This window comes from Barbus barbus, assembly GCF_936440315.1.
Source record: "Barbus barbus genome assembly, chromosome: 38".
Taxonomy (NCBI): Eukaryota; Metazoa; Chordata; class Actinopteri; order Cypriniformes; family Cyprinidae; genus Barbus; species Barbus barbus.
Genome location: NC_136716.1, coordinates 463,525 through 485,515, shown reverse-complemented (window position 1 = coordinate 485,515; position 21,991 = coordinate 463,525). Strand labels below are relative to the sequence as shown.

At 36.6% G+C, this 21,991-nt stretch overlaps 1 protein-coding gene across 1 annotated transcript in view; it reads right to left on the bottom strand.

Moving 5' to 3' along the window:
* wnk4a (WNK lysine deficient protein kinase 4a) overlaps positions 1-21,991 on the bottom strand; it is a 62,175-nt gene that overhangs the window by 2,152 nt on the left and 38,032 nt on the right. Inside the window, exons 10-20 of the mRNA XM_079398335.1 lie at positions 21,196-21,260; positions 19,291-19,426; positions 17,081-17,197; positions 14,501-14,659; positions 10,603-10,651; positions 10,451-10,516; positions 6,563-7,185; positions 5,186-5,258; positions 3,213-3,693; positions 1,717-1,922; positions 242-345 (exon numbers count right to left, since the gene is read on the bottom strand). Coding sequence (XP_079254461.1) covers positions 242-345; positions 1,717-1,922; positions 3,213-3,693; positions 5,186-5,258; positions 6,563-7,185; positions 10,451-10,516; positions 10,603-10,651; positions 14,501-14,659; positions 17,081-17,197; positions 19,291-19,426; positions 21,196-21,260 — 2,079 coding nt within the window. The remainder of the gene's footprint in view (positions 1-241; positions 346-1,716; positions 1,923-3,212; positions 3,694-5,185; positions 5,259-6,562; positions 7,186-10,450; positions 10,517-10,602; positions 10,652-14,500; positions 14,660-17,080; positions 17,198-19,290; positions 19,427-21,195; positions 21,261-21,991) is intronic.

Below are 21,991 nucleotides of genomic sequence, written 5' to 3'. Positions count from 1 at the left end.
TTTTTATCATTTAATTTTATTAAGTTAAAATGTGTTTTATATTTATATTAATTGTTTATATTGTATTAATTTTATAATTGATTATATACATTTTATTTAACATTTAATTTAATGTTTTCTTTTATGTTTGCCTAAATGGCATCAAACAATGGAGGAATGTTAATTCCATGAAAGCAGATGCAAATGAAGGGCTTGTTTATCAAGAATGCATGTTTGGCTGAAATCAGCAGAAGAATCGTACCATTCCGATAAAATCAGCAGCGAACGTCACTCCTTTTGTCGGCCGTGACCCGTCCTGTGAACTGCTGCTGCTGTCGCCGCTCAGGGAGTTCTTCCTCATGATCCCTGTGGACCAATCACAGCACAGCACAGGTGTTAAACGTCCTGTATCCAGCCTCATCTAAAAGCACTTCTGGGTCTCTGTACTGAAGTGTGCTGCCTGTAAAGCAACATTTTAAGGCATCGTAGATACAAAAGCTGTGATTAAACTGACCGGTAAGATTCTTGGTTTGTCTGAATTATAAGGAAAAGAAAAGGTAGGAAAATCCCATCAAGCATTGTTCAGTGTTCAGTGAAAAGAAACAATGAGAAATACTTTAGACAGAAATCCTTTCGAGAGATTTGTTGATATCAAAAATAACTGCTGAAGAATTGAACTAAAACTAAAATTAAATCATTCAAAAAATACTTCTAATAAATGTTAACTTCAATCAAATAAAACAAACATTTAAATGAAAAAGTATAAAAATAAAAACTGATTCAAAATGTTAATAAAAACTATCATATCTAGGTAACACTTTACAATAAGGATTCATTTGTTAACATGAGTTAACTATATTAGAACTGACAATAAAAATACTTCTATTAGTAATCCTAATTAATGCTCATTTCTAACATGACTAGTTGGTTATTCATTTCCATTTCATTACTTCATTTCCAGCGATATCGTCGACCTGATTGCAAACACACTATACACTCAGCAGTGAACACACACCTGGAGCAGTGAACACACACACACACAGCAGTGAACACACACACACTCAGTAGTGAACACACACCTGGAGCAGTGAACACACACCCGGAGCAGTGAACACACACACACACAGCAGTGAACACACACACACTCAGTAGTGAACACACACCTGGAGCAGTGAACACACACCCGGAGCAGTGAACACACACACACACAGCAGTGAACACACACACACACAGCAGTGAACACACACACACACTCAGTAGTGAACACACACCTGGAGCAGTGAACACACACACACACAGCAGTGAACACACACACACACAGCAGTGAACACACACACACACTCAGTAGTGAACACACACCTGGAGCAGTGAACACACACACACACAGCAGTGAACACACACACACTCAGCAGTGAACACACACCCGGAGCAGTGAACACACACACACACAGCAGTGAACACACACACACACTCAGTAGTGAACACACACCTGGAGCAGTTGGGGTCCGGTGCCTTGCTCAAGGGTGCTTTTCTCACCTCAGTCGTGGTATTGAGGGTGGAGAGAGCGCTGGACATTCACTCCCCCCACCTACAATCCCTGCCGGACCGAGACTCGAACCCACAACCTTTGGATTACGAGTCCGACTCTCTAACCATTAGGCCACGACTTCCCCAGCAACCCATGAAGCCCACGAGCGTTTGATCTAGTGATTGTGGAAATGGAGAAGTGTGTTTGACCTGTTAGAGGCAGAATGTCGACTCTCTGGAGGCTGTTTCTGCGAGACGAGGGGAAGTTTGCTCCTTTAGACAGCCGGCGCTGGCGGCTGGAGAGCATGGCAGCCGGAGACACGATGCAGGGCGGAGGAACCTTCCCCATCCTGGAGTACAGCTCCTCGATCTCCTGCTTCTGCAGCGTCTGCAGAGACTGAACCTCACACAGGTGTCTGAGAAGCAGAGGAGAAGAGCGTCTGACCGTCACACGCAGCACAAAACTACACCAGTGACCCCATCCCACAGATCAAACTCCCATACAGTCCATGCCTGTCTAACGCATTATACTGAAATCACCACATGTGACCCTGGAGCACAAAACCAGTCATGAGGGTCAGATTTATGCATCATCTGAATAAATCATCTCTCCATTGATGTATGGATATGAGGACAATATCTGTCTGAGATACAACTATTTGAAAATCTGGAATCTGAGGGAGCAAAAAAATCTAAATATTGAGAAAATCTCCTTTAAAGTTGTTCAAATGAAGTTCTTAGCAATGCATATTACTAATCAATAATGAAGTTTTGATATATTAACTAAATATCTTCATGGAACATGATCTTAATATCCTAATGATTTTTGTAATAAAAGAGAAATGTATAATTTTGATCCATACAATGTATTGTTGTCTATTGCTACAGATATACCTGTGTTACTCATGACTGCTTTTGTGCTGCAGGGTCACTTATATATATATTTTATTATTTTATTATATACAAATTATTATGCAATATGTGGAAACATTGACCCGCAGCAAAAGCTTAAGAGGTGTCTGCAGGAAAAGCCTGATTTTGAGAGAAATACAATAAAACACAGTTTCTTCTTACAGCAGTCTTAAAGATAAAGCTTACGACAAATAAAAGAGTTCTACAAAAATAACCTTCTAGTGAACAGTTCCTAAAAGAACCATTGGGAACAATGCATTATAAAGTGCAATAAAAGACAATAGCCTAATTAATGCATTAAAATCACTTTACTAAACACTTCCGGTAAAGTGTTGCAGAACCATTTTTTCCTATTTGAATAACATTTTAAAACATTAAAGACCATTTTCCACTATAAGAAAGCTTTTGTGCAATGGAACAGTTCAGAGGATGCTAAAGGTTCCTCATGGAACCATTGATGCCATATTTTTAAGCGTGTAGAGGAACCGTTTTGGGCTCCTCAAAGAACTTTTGGTGAAAACTTAAAGAAATATTTTTATTTAAGACTTTCAGAAAAAAGGTACAAAAGCTGTCACTAGCTTCTCAAACAGTATACATCTGTGCCTTATTAAGCCCTAAAGACTGCATATTACTGTCTTAGAGGTACATATTATTGACAAAAGTGTACATATTGGTAACTAAATGGTACGTATTGACCAGGTAGTGCCTCAGAGACAGCTTTGTACCTTTTTTCTGAGTGCGAAGAACATTTTAGTAAGCTTTCATGTGATAGAAAGGCTCTAAAGGGCTCTTACTTCTCCCTCAGCTCCTGCAGCTCCGCCCACATCTCCTCGTCCTCGCTCTCTGATTCGTCGCTGCTCAGGTAGGAGGAGCTGCGGGTGTAGCTCATCCAGAGGCTGTGTAGAGGAGCAGTGACCGGAGGGCTGGCCGTGTTTCCATCCCACACAGAAAAACCGCTGTCCACTGACGTGGCCATGACATCCGCTCTGCGGCCCTTCCTCCTCCTGTATTTCTTATCCACGGGCGTCTCTTCTTCATCATCATCATCCATCTGCCCCTCTCGGTCTTCTTTCCGATCGCTCTGTGTCTCGGGCCGGTCAGCAGAACTCAATAAATCCCGCCGAGCCTCGCAGGAGGCAAGAAGCTGCCGTTTTTCTGCTGGATTCTGATCCAGAGAGTGGATGTGATTATCCGGAGGAACGGCTGGTGTGTTTTCAGGAATCTCTTTACTGGGGGACACGTGAAAACGGCCCACAGTTACAGCAGACTTCGGCTCTGTGAGAGAGAACGAGTGACGGTCAGAAGAGCAGATAATCACAGTTCTGTCATTACATCTGACCTCATCACACTGCGCTCCAGTGATGGACAGGGGTCATCCCGGAAATAAAATGCTTATTTTGCCTTTTTACCCCTCTGGTGCTGGTCTTCAGCCATTTTTTTTCAATTATATTTGAAATTTTATTTAATTACATTTTTACTTAATCAGAATGGCACAAAACTTGATCACTTGATCACAAAACTTGCTATATGAACACACACCCACACACACACACACACACACACACACACACACACACCACACACACACACACACACACACACACACACACAGAGATACACACGTAGCATGAGAAACATGCCCATATCACGATGCTTGCACCACCATGTCTTCACAGAGTACTGTGGCTTGAATTCAGTGTTTGGGGGTCGTCTGTGGACCCTAGACCCAATTCTGCTTCATCAATCCACAAAATATTGTGCCATTTCTCTTTAGGCCAGTCAGTGTGTTCTTTGGCTAATTGTAACCTCTTCATTCGTTCAACAATGGGGCTTTGCGGGGGCTTCTTGCCGATAGCTTGGCTTCACATAGTAATTATTAAAGTACATGTTTCAAAGGTCATAGATGTTTTTCAAAGAACTTTCTCATGTCTATTAGACACATGAAAAAAGAAATATCAGATTCCCATTACATTATTAGCAATTTACTGACACAAACCTGTTTACATTTTTGCACGACAGGGCAGCTCACTTCTGAACATGCAAAATGTACATTTATATTTATTATTAGATTTGTTTGCCTCTCTGTGCCCACATACTGTATTTTGATGCAGCTAAATTCTCAATAAAACTGTTAAAAAGACGCTAAAGGGGTCTGCGATGTGGCAACACTGTGCATCTCCATTTCTCCAACTACAGGTTAGGCCACGGGTCACACAGAAAATACTCGCTGCGTTTATCACGCGTTAATAACATTTGTGCCATTATAATGAATTTCCATTAACGCATTAACTTTGACAGCCCTAATATATATATATATATATTGTATCCTGTAACATATATTCATAAACATACATCATACATATATTGTTTACTCTCTGCACACATTGTATTGATCTTAATAACTTTAATGCACTTGAAGTGTGCAGCAAACATACACTCCTGCAGGCTAATGTTTCTAAACAGCAGACAATAGGCAGTATTGAGTGTATACTGTAATATCCAGGAAATATTATGTTTGTGTTCCACTCCGAACACAGCCAGCATAGCTCTGCTTTCAGGGACACATCAACTGTGTACTGACTCTGAGGAGCAAAACAACACTTTGCTTTCGCAAGACCTCCACAGGCTTATTTAATAAGTGTCCACAAGCCTTTAGTGGCGCTACATTATAAAAGCACATTATGTAAGAAGAGAGTAGCAGGTAGTGTGGAGCGGTAGGGTTGCGTAAGTGTGTGTAAATGTGTGTGTTTTAGGGTCAATGTCTCACCAGATGGAGAGGAGATTTGTTGGCACTCTAGCGCAGGCGGGGGGGACGATGATCGAGGACTGGATGATGAAACCTGGGAGAGAACGCAAGAGTGCTTTATTCAGACAAACTTCCACATCTGGCTTTCATAACCGAGGATGAGCACATTCAAAGGTACATTCAGTCATATAAAACAATGCCAACACTATGGAAACAAACACAGCCACAACGCAACAAAGAAACATTTACTCAATGAGACCAGAGCACTGATTTGATTTAGATCCGCACACAGCATTGCTTCCACCCAGACTGGGGTTATATATTTGCTCAAAATTAATCATATATCACCGGACTTGGAAATGATGGAGTGATGGAATAACTTTATGAAATATGAAGTGATTATTTTTAAATTAATATTTAATGAAGTCATTCATTTTTTTTATATTAATATGATTAAATAAAATAAAAACAATTTAAATGAAATGTCATAAATGTATTGTTTATAAAAAAATAATAAAAAATTTATTCATTTATTATACTTATTATATTTATTATACTTGTTATAATTTTATTTAGAGCTGTCAAACAATTAATCGCAATAAATTGCATCCAAAATAAAAGTGTGTTTACATAATATGTGTGTGTACTGTGTATATTTATTATGTATATATAAATACACACACATACAGTATACATTTAAAACATATTTACATGTATATATTTATATTCATATAATTTATATTATAAATAAGTTTACTTTATTTATATTATAAACTACTTTACAGCACTAATTTTATTATATTTTACTGCCATTCAAAATTTAATTCAGGAATTTACCTAAAATCCTAATTTATTTGGACGGTTTCTGAGAAGAAATAAGGCTTTAATGTTTCTGATAAAATATTATTTAACATGTGAAGACAAAAAATGCACAATTTGGCCCAAAAATTTTTGAATAAAGTGACAAAATATATAAATACGACTAACTATTATTATTATTATTATTGTAATATTGCACTGCAAAATATTAATAATTTTTATTATTTAATTTAATTTTACTTAAAGTTGTAATTTGTAAAATGACAATACTAATATTTATGTCTCAATTTCTTCTTTTTCGAATTGAAAACTATCTTCTGTTTTGTTTATAAAGCACCTTTATAAGCTCTTCTCGTTACATGTTTTGTGAGATGACTGACATATGCAGCTTTCTCAAATGCATGTTAATGCAACCCAGAGTTTGGAGCAGCATTTACAGCAAACTGAACCCTACGAGCTGCAGAAAACACCAGACCCTGAGCTGCTCACGAGTAAATGAACACAGTGCCGTGCTTCACTCAGGCCTTTGCCATTGTATTTTGGTTTTATTCTGAATGAATCAGGAAATTCAAGGCTTACTCTGCTGTCTGGACTGGCTCGTGAGGAAGACGACTGTCCAGATGAAGAGCCGGGGCTGCTCCTCTGCTCCAGTAAGTGTCTGGGGAAAGCCGCTCTGTATCCATGAGGATATTCCTTGGAGGATTCCCTTGCGAACAGCGTTCCCTCTTGAGAAGCAGCGGCTGCTGTCTGCTGGCCGGCTGAAGCAGATGCTGGAGCAGCTCTGGAAGCAGCAGACATCACAGCGTCTCGATACTGGGAATCCACGCTCTGGTAATACTCGGGGTTATACTGCGCCTCCGGAGGATACTGGGGTGTGTAGAGCATGGGATACCCAGCCTGCACCAGACTCGGAGCGGGCATGAAGGACTGGGCCATGGTCATGGCCATAGACATCACATGAGCCAGAGAGAACATCGGCTGACTGTGAGGAGGCCACAGGTGAGCCGGAGACGTCTGGAAGACGTCTGAAACAGGACTGGAGACATCTGAGCCGAGGGGACTCGGGGAGCCCGGGGCCGACGAAGGGGACGGGAAGGGGAAGTGTGTGTTCACGTATGAGGGAATGAACTGCTGCACCTGAGGTAGTCTGGAATGAGGAGGATAGACGGATGCAGATGGGATCTGATGAGGATGAGGAGAACCTGGGAAATGACCAAAACATCAGCTAATTAGACAGCAGATCAGAGTGAGATCTGGATGAAAAAGCATAAGGGATATTACTGCAACAACATCGAACGCCAGGAAAAATCTTTTTTATTACATGAAATAACGTTTTTTTTATTTCAGGTAGTTCCCAGAGCAACATTTTTCATGTTCATTTTGTTTAACTTGATATATACTAAAATAACTCAAAAAAAATTATTTAAAGATAGACAGACATTTGTAAAAAGCAAAAACAAGAACCAAATCATAAAAGGACAAAACACAACAAAAAATTTAAATTTGTAAAAATTAAAATGTTAAAATTAAAACTGAAAAAAAATACAAAAAATTTAAACGAAAAATTTTAAAAATCTGTAATAAAATATTGATATAAACTATATTAGTATCTCATTCATACTAAAATAACACTGCAGTGTGGTTGCTCATTAGTCTTTCTTTAAAAAAAAAATATTAATTTTTAAAATTGTAAATACAAATATTTAAATATGAAATATTTTACATTTGAAATATAATGTGTATTCTAAAGCATAGATATGAAATGTAAAATATATTGGTACTACATCTGTTATGGACTAATATTAATTTATGAGTATATAGATAGATATACCTACGATCGATCTATCTCTCTATCTCTCTATCTATAGAGCTTGTAAAACTACTTTAAACTTCAAACTATTTCATACTGAAAACCATCAAACTTAAAACTTTTTTAAACTTCTTAAACTTTTCAAACTTTTTCAAACTTTCTGGTCCGGCTTTCTCAAGCCAACTTAAAGTTTGTCTCGACAAACCTTTTTATCTAGTTCATATTTTATTTCTAATTCATTTAGACTAAACAGCATAATAATCATATTGGCCATTTATCTCTTGTCAGAATGATAAATGTCACTCGTCAAAAAGCATCTGACAGCTTCCTCGATTTACATCATGCCTCTATAAATTTATATACAAACCATTAAATACATGATGGAAAGATCTAACAACCTACGCCTCTACAAAAAACAACAAAAGCTAGTGTTGCAGTCGACTGAATGGCACTCATTCATAAGCAGCAAGCGAACCGTGACTGCAGCACTCTTTTGTGTGAATCTAGGCCATGATGAATGAATACGAGCCACGATGAATGAGCGTAACAGGTTCCTCCTGTACCTGAGCAAACAGAAGCAGCTGTCACACACCTATGGGCTCATCCCATCACTAGCATTGTGTGTCTGTCAGTGCGCAATAAACTCACACAGAGTGTTCTCTAACACGTCTGAATCTGGACATGGATGGAGCCAGCGAGCCTGACATTCAGGAAAATACAAACCAGCTGTGCAGCTCTGCCCTGTAAAGCTCTCATTGTAACGCAGGCTGTCGGTAATTTCTGCATAATTACTGCAGACATCATAGCAGTGGCTCTTTTGGTTGCATCTGGCTGTTCTTTTAAAGAAATGGAACAAGCGAGATGTATGAAGGAGGCATGGAACCAGAACAGAATGTTCCGAGGAGAAGCTGGGGGTCTTACTACAGAGCTCCTCTATGAGGAGAACCTGCAGACAGATGTGGGAGCTACATATACTTGACGAAGCCAATACTAACAATCTAATAATAAAAATGTAATTAAAAAAAAGGAACAATTTAATAATAAACATGACCAGGTTTAAGGAAAATGCATGACATGACTGGAATCTCTTTCAGAACAGTATTGTCATGGCATTTCCAGCTGATGAATGATAAAAACACTGACAGCCAATCAGAATCCACCTGACTTTAAAGATCTCCAGCATTTAGAGCGGCAGACGACAAAACTGCAGCGAGCTTATAATAAACAGAATGATATCATCTGAATATAGTTATTGTTAGGGTTACTGTTATAGTTATCATTCTCAGTGTAAACGGCCTTAACCTTGGTAAAACTATTGTATTATCGGTCACGCTTTATTTGAAGGTCCAATTCTACTAAATAACTATTAACTATGACTTTTGCCTCAATAAACTCATAATTTGCTGCTTATTAATAGTTATAGTAATAATATAGGTGTATTGGGTAGGTTTAGGGACTAATAAACAGGCAATATGTGAATAATAGGCATGCTAATAAACAACTAGTTAATAGTGAGAACTGGTCCCTGAACTAAAGTGTTACTGTATTATCTAAAAAATGTTTAACATGCTAATTTGGTCACAACAACACTATCTTAATTTTAAATCATTGCATTTGAAACATATTTGAAGTTGTCATGTCATTATTCAGTAAAAGAGTGTGTAACATTTAACATATTTCTCACATTTAACATCTGTTTCTCCGAGAAAAAATGGTGGCAAGAGCTCTTTTAGTCTTGTCTTTTTGCAAGTTCTTGGCTTTTTATTTTTATTCTGCTTTATTAATATGAAAAAGATAATTATGGAAAAAATAAAAAAGATATTTAAAACTTTTTATCTCACATTTCAGACTTTCGTCTTTCAACAAAATAGTCAGAATTGCGAGATATAAACTCAGAAATGCGAGGGGAAAATGAGTCAAAATTGTGAGAAATAAAGGTACAATGATTTTTTTTTCTTCAAGTTTGCCACTTGTCACAATTCTGACTTTTTTTGATCACAAATGTGATTTAATATCTCACAATTCAGACATTTCTTCAAAGAATTGTGGGTTAACTCAAGTTTTTCTCTGAATTGCACATAAAAAGTCAGCATTTTGAGATATAAATGAAGAAATGTGAGAAAACATTTGGAGATGTGAGATGAAAAACTGATGGGGTATTATGCCATCTCATGCAGTTTATTAAACAGCATCAAATGAGTTACTCCAATGGAAAACGCATAGAAATCTCTCATTTATCTTCACTCATTATCTCGTCACACTCGTAAAAATAAACGTCCTTTATTGGCATCTGTGGCTCCATGAACAACTTTAGACATCCACAGAACCTTTCCGTTCACAAAAGTTCTTCGCAGTGGAAAAAGCTTCCTTAGTTTAATAAAGCATTCTTCCTTTAGGAACGGTTCACTGAAAGGTTCTCTGATGGTTCTTCCTAAAGCAGGGAATCATAACAGACCAGATGTCTTATTGTTTATCTGTCAAAATGACGTCTGTTGGTGTTTTAAATGAATGCAGCTTTCATTATTTGGGAACGGTGACGACAGCCTTCACAGCTCACAAACAAGTGGCCTTCAGTTAAAGCAATGATCCAGCGTTCCCCTGACCTTTGAGTTCCTGTAGAAGAGGGCAGCTCTGGAGAGAAGCACTCACTCACTCACCTGGGGCATTATGGAAAGACTGCGAGCGTAAGAGCGGACGTGTGGATGAGGTCATGTCTCCAAACTCTGCTGAAAAACACCAGAAAGAGCTGGAGAGCCTTGCTTCAGTTTGTCATCATCAATACTCAGTGGCACGGTTTACTCAAGCTTACCTGGGAGTGAGGAAGACGAGTGAGTTCCAGCCAGACTGTGAAGGTTTGGCTGGAAGGAAAAACAGTTTGGAATATATCATTAATGACGCTCAAATCCTGTTTATATCAGAGAGACTTCATTTACAGCGGGAGAGTGTTTCTGAGAGAAGTCTCTTCTGAGCAAAAATATACTGAAATATTATTACAATGTAAAACAGCTGTTTTCTGTGTGAATACCTATTAAACTATCATTTATTTCTGTATTTCCAGCATCATTACTGCAGTCTTCAGTGTCACATGATCTTCAGAAATCATTATAATATACTGATTTACTGCTCAACAAACATTTCTGATTATTATCAATGTTGAACACAGTAATATTTTTGTGGAAACTGTGATACATTTAGTTTTTCAGGAAAAGAACAGCATTTATATGCAAAAGAAATCTTTTGTAACATTATAAATGTCTTTACTGTCACTTTTGATCAGTTTAACGTGTCCTTGATGAATAAACATCCAGTAATGGAGTAATGGCTGCTTATCGAGCTGATGAACATTATACAAATAAACAGATTTATTACAAACAATAATAAGTCAGAACCATTTCAGAATGTGGAAAGCTATATTAGCCCACTTGGGAATATGATCACTCCATGTAGTTTGTGTTTTTGTAATTTATTCATTTTTAAAAAAAAATCTGTATACCTCCAAAATGTAATCATTGTGATCTTTTGACTTGACTGACCTTTTAATATATGATATTTATATATGATATTCATACTGTTTCTGCTTTCTTCTGGTGTTGTATATTTGTCTGCACCATACTGTTGTTGTTCTTTTTGGACCATGCTTGCTGATAAAGTTTACATAGTATAAAATAAATTAAATAAAGTAAAAAAAATAAAATAAAAATCATACCTATTCTAAACTTTTCACTTGTTTAAATTTAATTTGATTTTACATTTTACTTAATTGAATTTCTTCATATTTAATCACGTCAGCAGTAACTTAATCCAGTAAAGCCTGTATGCTGTAATTGTGCAATCCTGTCATTGGTTTAATTACTGAATTAAATTAAACTGTAATCGTTTGGTATTGAGAACTGAATGTTTTGAGGCTAATGGGGAGTAACAGTACTGAGGTTTATTCATTAGTGTAATATTCTTTAATGATAGAGCACTTGAGCTGATGTGTAATGCTGTAATTAACAGCACAAGCGCTCTCTATGGACAGAACGGCTCATACACACGTAACCGTCTCCTCCTGCATCAGCTCCACAGCTGTGGTTTGGGTTCGAGGGTTATATTCTGTCATATCCCCGCCAGCGAGCGATGCAGGAGACGCCTGCAGGAGGAGGTCTGGATGGGTGTAATCAGGAGCTGGTCTGTGTCCAGCGAAGCTTACGCAATCTGTGCTCCACACATACACTGTTATAGATCTACAAATCCAAATAGAACAGCCATTGTTCTGCTTCTCTGCACTCATTAAGACATATCTGCAGATCCGTTGGCTGACAGGCTGGAGTAAACGGAGACTGTGTTTCGTTTGGACACGACCTGAGGATTTTCTAACAGAACAGCTAAAAATACCACAGTGTTCACGTTACTGTATCTCACATACATGCTATATATGTATAACTAATGATGACGTGCCTTATTGCTTTTAGAAAAGTGAGGTAACACTTTATTTTAAGGAAATTCTCACTATTAACTATTAGGCATATTATTAGTATATTGGCTGTTTATTATGAAGCACATATGTGACCCTGGAGCACAAAACCAGTCATAAGGGTCAATTTTTTTAAATTGAGATTTATACATCAATAAATAATCTTTCCATAGATGTATGGTTTGTTATGATAGGACAAGATTTGTCTGAGATACAACTATTAGAAAATCTGGAATCTGAGGGAGCAAAAAAATCTAAATATTGAGAAAATCTCCTTTAAAGTTGTTCAAATGAAGTTCTTAGCAATGCATATTACTAATCAAAAATGAAGTTTTGATATATTTACGGTAGGAAATGTACTAAATATCTTCATGGAACATGATCTTAATATCCTAATGATTTTTGTCATAAAAGAGAAATGTATAATTTTGATCCATACAATGTATTGTTGTCTATTGCTACAGATATACCTGTGTTACTCATGACTGCTTTTGTGCTGCAGGGACATATATTAATGCCTTATTCTGCATGAGCATATTTTAGATCCCTTGATCGTTTAACCCCAGACCTAAACTTAACAACTTCTGCACTAACTATTAATAAGCAGCAAATTAGGAGTTTATTGAGGCAAAAGTCATAGTTAATAGTTAGTTAATAATGAGACCTGGACCTTCAAATAAAGTGTGACCACAGCTGTTACTAAATAACAAAAATGTTAAGGACAGAATGTATTTCTGTTTAAATAAGCCAATTGATTAAGTGTGATCCTTCAGATAGACGCTACAGTCCCTGACATGCACAAATGTGGCCGATATTGCATTTTCATGACAGCTACGATACAGATCATTTTCATGAGTCAGAACACAATGGATCGTTTATGTATTGTTTCTGACCTTTGAAAAAATCTAATAAATTTAAATAACAATGACTAAATATATAATAATAATGTGCTTTATAAACATTTAAATTAGGATATTTAATCAAATGTATATGACATAATATTATATATATATATATATATATATATATATATATATATAAAAAGTTGATGCAATTTTATTTAATTAAGTCGTGACGTATTGTCAAGTATGGTGACCCATACTCGAAATTGGTGCTCTGCGTTTAACCCATCCAAGTGCACACACACAGCAGTGAGTAGTGAACAAATGCACACACACACACACACACACACACCGTGAACACACACACCGTGAACACACACCCGGAGCAGTGGGCAGCCATTTATGCTGCGGCGCCCGGGGAGCAGTTGGGGGTTCGGTGTCTTGCTCAAGGGCACCTCAGTCGTGGTATTGAGGGTGGAGAGAGCGCTGGACATTCACTCCCCCCACCTACAATCCCTGCCGGCCCGAGACTCGAACCCACAACCTTTGGATTACGAGTCAGACTCTCTAACCATTAGGCCACGACTTCCAATTAAATTCTGTTGATTGATGTTGAATATATTGTGGTCTATCATGCTATTGCTGGGTGCTGTTTATAAGGAAAGCCATTATAAGAACGGATAACCATTTAAGAATAAAAGTGTGAATATATATTTGAAAAAATTATATTTGAAATGATATAACTGTTTTGTTGGACTTTTTTATTTTCAATATTCACACTTTTCGTCTTAAATTGTTATCAGAGATAATATATATGACTGATATATATATATATATATATATAAATGATCTCTGATAACAATTTAAGACGAAAAGTGGGAATATTGAAAATCAAAAAGTCCATTGCAAGTCTTCATTGTCAGTCCAACATTATTGACAGCCTTGTGTTTTCTAACGAGGTAGTTTTGGAGAAGAAGCTGTGCTCTGTGATTACGCAAGTAATCAGTATATTATTATGATTTCTGAAGATCATGTGACACTGAAGACTGGAGTAATGATGCTGAAAATACAGCTGCAGATCACAGAAATACATTACAGTTTAATACATATTCACATAGAAAACAGCTGTTTTAAATTGTAATAATATTTCACAGTTTTTACTGTATTTGTGAGCAAATAAATGCAGCCTTGGTGATCATAAGAGACTTCTTTAAAAAACTTTTAAAAGATTCCAATAATAGAAATTACAATCAATTATATTTAAAAATAGTATTAAATTATAATAATGATGAAAATTATGATAAATAATATAATTTAAAGTATATAATAATTATTCAAATAGACAACATGGCTTATTGTTATTATAGTGCAGTGTATTATGTGTGTGAGTGAACTGGACGGTGTGTCACCTGAGAGCCAGAGAGAGAGCTGACAGCACTGATATACGAGGGACTCTCATGGAGACCTGATGAATCCTTGCTCATCATAGACTCTGCTCGCTTAATGATGTCACTGATGCGGTGAATGAAACCTTCCTTCTCGGAGGGCAAGATGAACTCATTATGCACCTTGAGGGGGCAAGAGAAACAAATCACCATAAACAAAAGCAAACGAGCGAGCCTGACTGACGAAGCCCGGGGCACACGCAGCACACGTAGACATGCAGGGATCAAGGGAGCTCTCTGTGCAATGCAAACTCGCCCTTCACTACTTAAGGTGAAACGTGCTTCAATTGAGCGTGTGGACACTCTTTTGATTCAAGACGGCTTTAATTAAGTTTGTCCACAAGCTGAGCTTTTACACACCACTAATAGCAGCGAGTGTTCATGCTTCCACCAATAACACTGCAGGAGCCACTGCACACTGCCAGCCTCTGAGAGCAAACAAAGAGCTTCTGTGTGTGAGAGAACTGCGAGAGAACACACACACACACACGCACGCACGCACACACACACGCACACACGCACACACGCACACACACACACACATACACACGTGCGCGCACACACACACACACACACACACACACGCACACACTCACACTTACGCACACTTACGAACACACACACACACACACTCACAGTTACGCACACACTCACACTCACACTTACGCACACTTACACACACACACTCATACTTACGCACACTTACACACACTTACGCACACACACACACACACATACACACACTCACAGTTACGCACACACTCACACTCACACTTACGCACACTTACGCACACACACACACACACTCACAGTTACGCACACACACACACACACACACACACTCACACTTACGCACACACACACACACTCACACTTACGCACACACTCACACTTACGCACTCACACTCACACTCACACACACAGACGCTCATATAGACAATAGGCGTCCATCACTGTCACACTCTCACTATTACAATCAAAGCCACTCATTCATGGAACATGACAGCAGTTAATTCATATTCTATTTATCCTCTGACTGAACTGGTAAAGGCACAATTTTATTATTGTTTTGAGGTTCTCAGTTCACTCTTCTCAAACACTCTTCTTGAAACACACTGCTGCTCCTTCTTCAGTGCTGACTGTAATCTAGATTACAAAAGCAGATTCCAAAAATAAAGTACTTGTAATTGGATTATATATTAAAATACCATTTTAAAATACTCATAATCAGACTACAACAGCAAGTATTTTTCTATATGGTGAAAAACTGTAATAAGCTGTCACTGGGTCGGTATCGTGTCAAAAGTTGCACCTTTATACCTTTTTAACACCTGAAGTGTGTGTATAAGCACCTTAAAGGCACATATTAGTACCTAAAGTGTAGATATTAGTATGTAAATTGCACATAACTGCAGCTTTTGAGAAGGTGCCTTTCCAGTGACAGCTTTTGTACCTTCTTTTCTGAGAGTTTAAAGGGATGTTTTATGTCATTTACAGTTAAATGTACAGATTTAAGTAAATATAATTTAAACAGGCAACTTTCTATCACCACATACAAAACTTTTGATTACTTGTCTAGATATTAGGAGCTCGGTGCTTCACTGCTATGTTCAGTTTGTGCCAGCTTTAGTTAATGGCATCATGGATCTGGCCATCTGGTTTACACCCTCCATCAGACCACATCAGACCACATCAGCCAGAACAAGAACAAAACAGAAATGCATCTTCTAATGAGGGACAAACAGAACCAGATGTCTGGAACAGTGGATGATCGTCAGATTACAACAAAATATCTCTGAAATATTCAGATATGTGACAGGAAAATGTCAGCTTGTGCATGTGTATCGTATCGTGCCTAGTGATTTTAATAAGCTATTTGTAACAAAGTTATTATAATAACTTAACTTTGACAGTTCTTATAATAATATAATGTTGACCGTTCTTAGCACTATCAAAATTAAAGCCTGTGTTGTCAAAATAAAAGTCCTGCTTCTGACAGTTTTCGCCCAAACAAAAAACTTAGTGACCGATGCTGATAATTACAAAAAAACAAAAAACAAATAACTGATAATAGTTATTAATCCTTATTAATGTTAATTTGATCATTTATTAAGAAATTAAAATCAAAAGTATATCTGTTAATATCATTCAGTGGACCTGAGCTAATGTGACCTAACAATGAACAGTTGTAGTTTTATGAACTAACATTAACAAAGACTAATAAATACTGGAACAACTGTATTGTTGGTTTACATGTAGTTAATGCATTAATTATTTGTTGACTGCAGGGATCTTACAGAAAAATGAAACCAAAAAATATGAAGAAAAATAAATAAATAAATAGTGGAAAACAAAAATGACGAAAAATCTGCCATTTCTTTGTTTTTGCAAGTAACATTTTTGGATGTTCTGGCTTTAATGTGAGACAGGACTGAGAAGAGGAGAGGGGAACCCTAAGGCAGGCAGAATATCTGATCGATTTAACTCTGAAAAATACATTTTGGGAAAAAAAAGACAAATCCATTTAAGATTTTAAGCACCTACCATCACCGCAGCAATGTCTTCAGGATTGTCGCCATCCAGGTCAAATTTGAAGGTGACCATCTTATCGTTATGAGTCTGTAGCTGACACTCGACCACCCGGTCCACTTTATCAGACACCTGTGACCAACAACACACAAATATTCTGCCATTCATAGATTTTGACTGAAGTGGTTTGCGAGCGTCTGAGCTGACGAGTTTGACTGTGTGTTTGTTGTTTACATCTCTGGCCTTTTGAACGCTAATCAAAGCAAGCCAAAAGAGGACAAACCGTACCCACGCAGAGAATGATCACACACGGACAACTGCTAAACATCTGGAGTTCACATGCGATTTCATTCCATGCCATTTGCACTCCTATCAATGAGTGAAACGGACTATGCGGTCAAGCATAGTGCTCCACCGATATATCGGCAAGTCAAGTCACTTTCTTTCTATAACGCTTTATAAAATACATTGTTTCAAAACAAACCAGTGATGCAATCTTCTTCAATTAAAAATCCAAATTCTTCTGTAAAGACAATAGTATTTACAGCTCAAGTCACAGTGACTGCGTTTACATGCGCACAAATAATGCGATTATTTCCAATAATCAAAGTAAGGAATTAATTGCATTATGATGTTTACATGTTAAGAGCAAAGCTATGGACCCATTTACATGCAATTCCCATTATTCTTATTATTCGCTAAGAATTGTGGTAAAAAATAACTGAGCACAAATAATGGCCTCAGAAAGAGTAGGTGTGTTTACTGGCCGCTGTTTTAATTTATTTATGTCTAATGCATAATGATTTTGCATGGCTGTATTCCACACTTTCTCGGCGCCATAGAAATGTGATGGAATTTGTTTGCCTATACTCTGCCGTCATGTTCTCGCAGTTTCTGTATGAGGGTGAGGAACAGAGACTGGTGGCAGCGAGTTGTGTTTTCCCCAGAATGCGATGCTTTCTTCCCCGCCATCGTTTCTAATCTGCGTATTAATACAGGTGTGTGTCACGTCATTCATGTATGTCACAAGCGCATACACACTTTGGTCAGAGCGGCAATACTGCGATTAAGGTGTTTACATGCCTGTATATTTAGATTAAAATCAGCGTACGTTTTAGTATGCTATGTTAATACGATTATGCTTGCTGCGATTATGAACTTAATCGCATTATTTAGATCGAAGTATTGCGTTTACGTGAGGTAAAGTTTAATCGCAATATTGCCAAAATCTCATTATAATCGCATTAAGAGGGTGCATGTAAACGCACTCAGTGTTAATTCAGTTCAGGTCAATAACTGTGTAACAAGCTCAATTCAGCTATATGCAGCTCTACAGAATGCAATAGTGTAATTATTCAGTTTTATTTCGTTCAGGTTTTGTTCTCAAGGCCGATATATTGGGTGATATTTGGCATTTTTTTATATTATCGGCATCAGGGTTTTTCTTTGGCCGATAACTTTAGGAAGTGGGATCTTTATTTTGACTGCACTAAGAACTTTCTAAATTATATTATTATAATATTTTTATAATATAATAAATTAGTTATAATTTTTATAATAAGAATGTTATTAACTAGTGCTGCTGTCAAACGATTAATGGCATCCAAAATAAAAGTTTTTGTTTACATAATATATGTGTGTGTATTATGTATATGTATTATTTATATATAAATACACACACATGCATGTATATATTAAAGAAAAATATGTTATGTTTATATATTAAATATATTTATATATCATTTAAAATATAAGAATATACATATGTATATACATCTAAATATTTTCAAAATATATACTGTATGTGTGTGTATTTATACATACATAATAAATATACACAGTACACATACATATATTATGTAAAACAATATATATATTTTGGATGCGATTAATTGCAATTAATCATTTGACAGCACTATTATTAACTTTATAAAAAACACAAGTTTAAACCATTTTTTCACATGATTGCTTTTCAAAATATTTTAGTGAATAATATCATGTCAAATGATTATGAATAGCATTACAGCATTTACAATATTTAAAATGAAACAGTATGAAATAATATACAGTATATCAGCTTTATATCGGTCATCTGTCTCACTGCTGTCTAAGATTATCGGTATCAGCATCAGACATTAAAGAGCCCATATCGGTCAAACACCAGTTCATTTGATGAATACGTGACCGGATGAAATGTTAGGGTTATTAAAAATAATGATGCGTACCCCTGTAATGCTCAGACGGGAGCGCGTTCTCCTTCTAAACAGTTTCCCTGCTGTCCGTCTGCTGGCAAACTTACTCCCTCTGTCTGACAGACACTCGTAGCCGTCGCTCAAGCCTGACGTCACATCTGAAGCATAACTGTGAAGACAGACATCATCAGGAGAAATACATGACAAATCACGAACAAAAGGATAGAATATGCACTCGTGACATTCCATACTGCAGGAAAACATCTGTGTGCACATGCATGACACATGCAGACTAATGCACACAAACTATTTAAACACACCAAGTTTGTTATGCTAACATCAAATCAACTTGACTACTACATTGCACAACCTAGTAAACTAATAAAAGTACAAATGTGAACATCATGTTAAGTAAACGGGTGTTTGGAAGATCTGCAGTTAAACAGAGCCCGTAAAAACGGTTCACTAAGCACAAACCACTGAGGAATTTCCCTCTCTCATCATCTCAACACCCTTATTTGTTTAATATTCGGTTTTTGAGGGAACACGGTGCATTTAATGAGTGCTGTGTTGCCGCTTATTAGCTTTTACAAGTCTGAAGTAGCTCAACAAACTTTGTGTATGTCCTTATTTTAGTTGGTGGCCTTTAACCCCACAGCTCTCCATCCTCAGTAACATCCAGAACCCTTGTGAGAAACAAGTTCAACTTCAAATCTTACAAGTATATCTAAAGAAAATTCATTTTAAGGTGTCCTTGTTACACGTTGCATTTACTTACCATGATAATAACAATAAATTATGCATAATTACATGCAAGTAACCCTAAGCCAAACCCTAACCATATAGTAAGTACATCTAGTTAATTAATATTACTCAGTACTTAAATGTATAATTACACTGTAACAAGGACACCTTAAAATAAAGTGTAACCGATAAAAAACTTACTTGAAGATAATACATAATTGAAATAAAATGCCACTTAAGTGTCCTTAAAAGGTTACTTTCAAAGATTCACTTTTTCTAAAAACACTTTTAAATGGTGCACACTGTAATAATGTCAATTTGTAAGTTTTTCTTTTAAATCATTATGCTTTAATTGTTTGTCATGCTTTATAGAAGTACATACTAATGCACAATGTACTTGATTGTAATTTTGAACTGTAGGGGTTTAATATATTAAATTTAAAGTAAATATTTTTTAGATGTACTGAATGTGCAATTACAAATATATTTAAATACAAAACAACATTAAAGCAAATAATGTTAGCAATTAAGTGTTCAAAATCATAACATTGAGTTTGCTCTTATAGTATACTACTATTTCAGTAATAAGTACTCTTAAAAGTACAGTAAAGAGTACTTATTTTGACACTGCTGGACAGCAAAATGTATTTTTAACTGCACTGTTTTCTGCAAATCCAATATAACGCTAAAGAGAAAAAAACAGACCGATGCAGTATTTGGATTGGCTTTATCTCCGCTGAAGTTCCACACACAGTTTGAGGCCGTGTTTGACTTCGGTCCATTCTGAGCTTGTTTCTGTAAGCTAATTTAGTCTCCCAGGTCTTTTACCAACACAAGCCTCTGTTTTATCCAAACACTGGGCTTCCTACGAGGCCCACAAACGTTTATAGCCAGCCTACTGCTTGGCAGACTCGGGCTCTGTTTCAAAGACCTCTGCCTGCTGAGGAACGTGAAGTTCTTACGAGTGGAAAACTATGCTGTAATGGCAGGCATTTGCTAAGGACGGCGTCCAAGAGCCCTGTGGTGTGTAAACAGCATCCTATAGGACATGTGCTCTGTTACGAAAGACGAGAGGACCGCATGAAAACAGGGGCCCTACTGAGACAACAGCACATCTGGCACTAAAGCCAAACGCAAACCTGAAAGTGCACAGATGTGAGAGAAGAGCTGAGGATCAAGAAAGCAGGTCTTTACCTGTCCACAGGTGAGGAGAAAGGGCTGAGCGGTCCTCTGTCGCTCTTAGTAGACACAGCAATGCTCTGAGGGAAGATTAAGGAACAGCAGTAATTAACTACTAACATCAAAGACACACGTTCACAGTAAATTGCGTAAATTATGTTTAAATGGCTATGTTTAAATCGTGATCAAACGAGGCCAATTCTGCAATTGGGTCAATGACGTATAAGGATTTTCAACAAGCAAACTTGATAATATCTATTGCAATTATTTAAACATTAAGAATGTTGTGTGCACATAAATTCATATTAAACTTTTAAATTAAGTGATTTTAGTGTTTTTTCATCTAGGTGAACTGGCCATAGCTTTAAAAAATGTCAGGTGGTGCGACTGCGATATATCTTAAAATTAATTCATTTCCTTAACATGCATAACATTTTAGATCTCAATAATTAAAGTGTTTAGAAACATAGTATTTATAGTTTTTAGGGTTTTTTTGTTTTTGTAAATAATTCTCATATTTTTGTTCTAAAAATTATACAATTAAAATAAATATAAATAATAAATTATTATTTACATAAACTAAAAAATTTTAAATACTTTGTTTCTAAACACTTAAATTATTGAGAACTTAAAAAAAAATGTTTTGCATGTTAAGGAAATGAATTAATTTTAAGATAAATCACGGTCGCACCACCTGACATTTTTTATTAATCTAGATGAAAAAAACACTAAAATCACTTAATTAAAAATTCTAATATGAATTTATGTGCACACAACATTCTTAATGTTTGAACAATTGCAACAGATATTA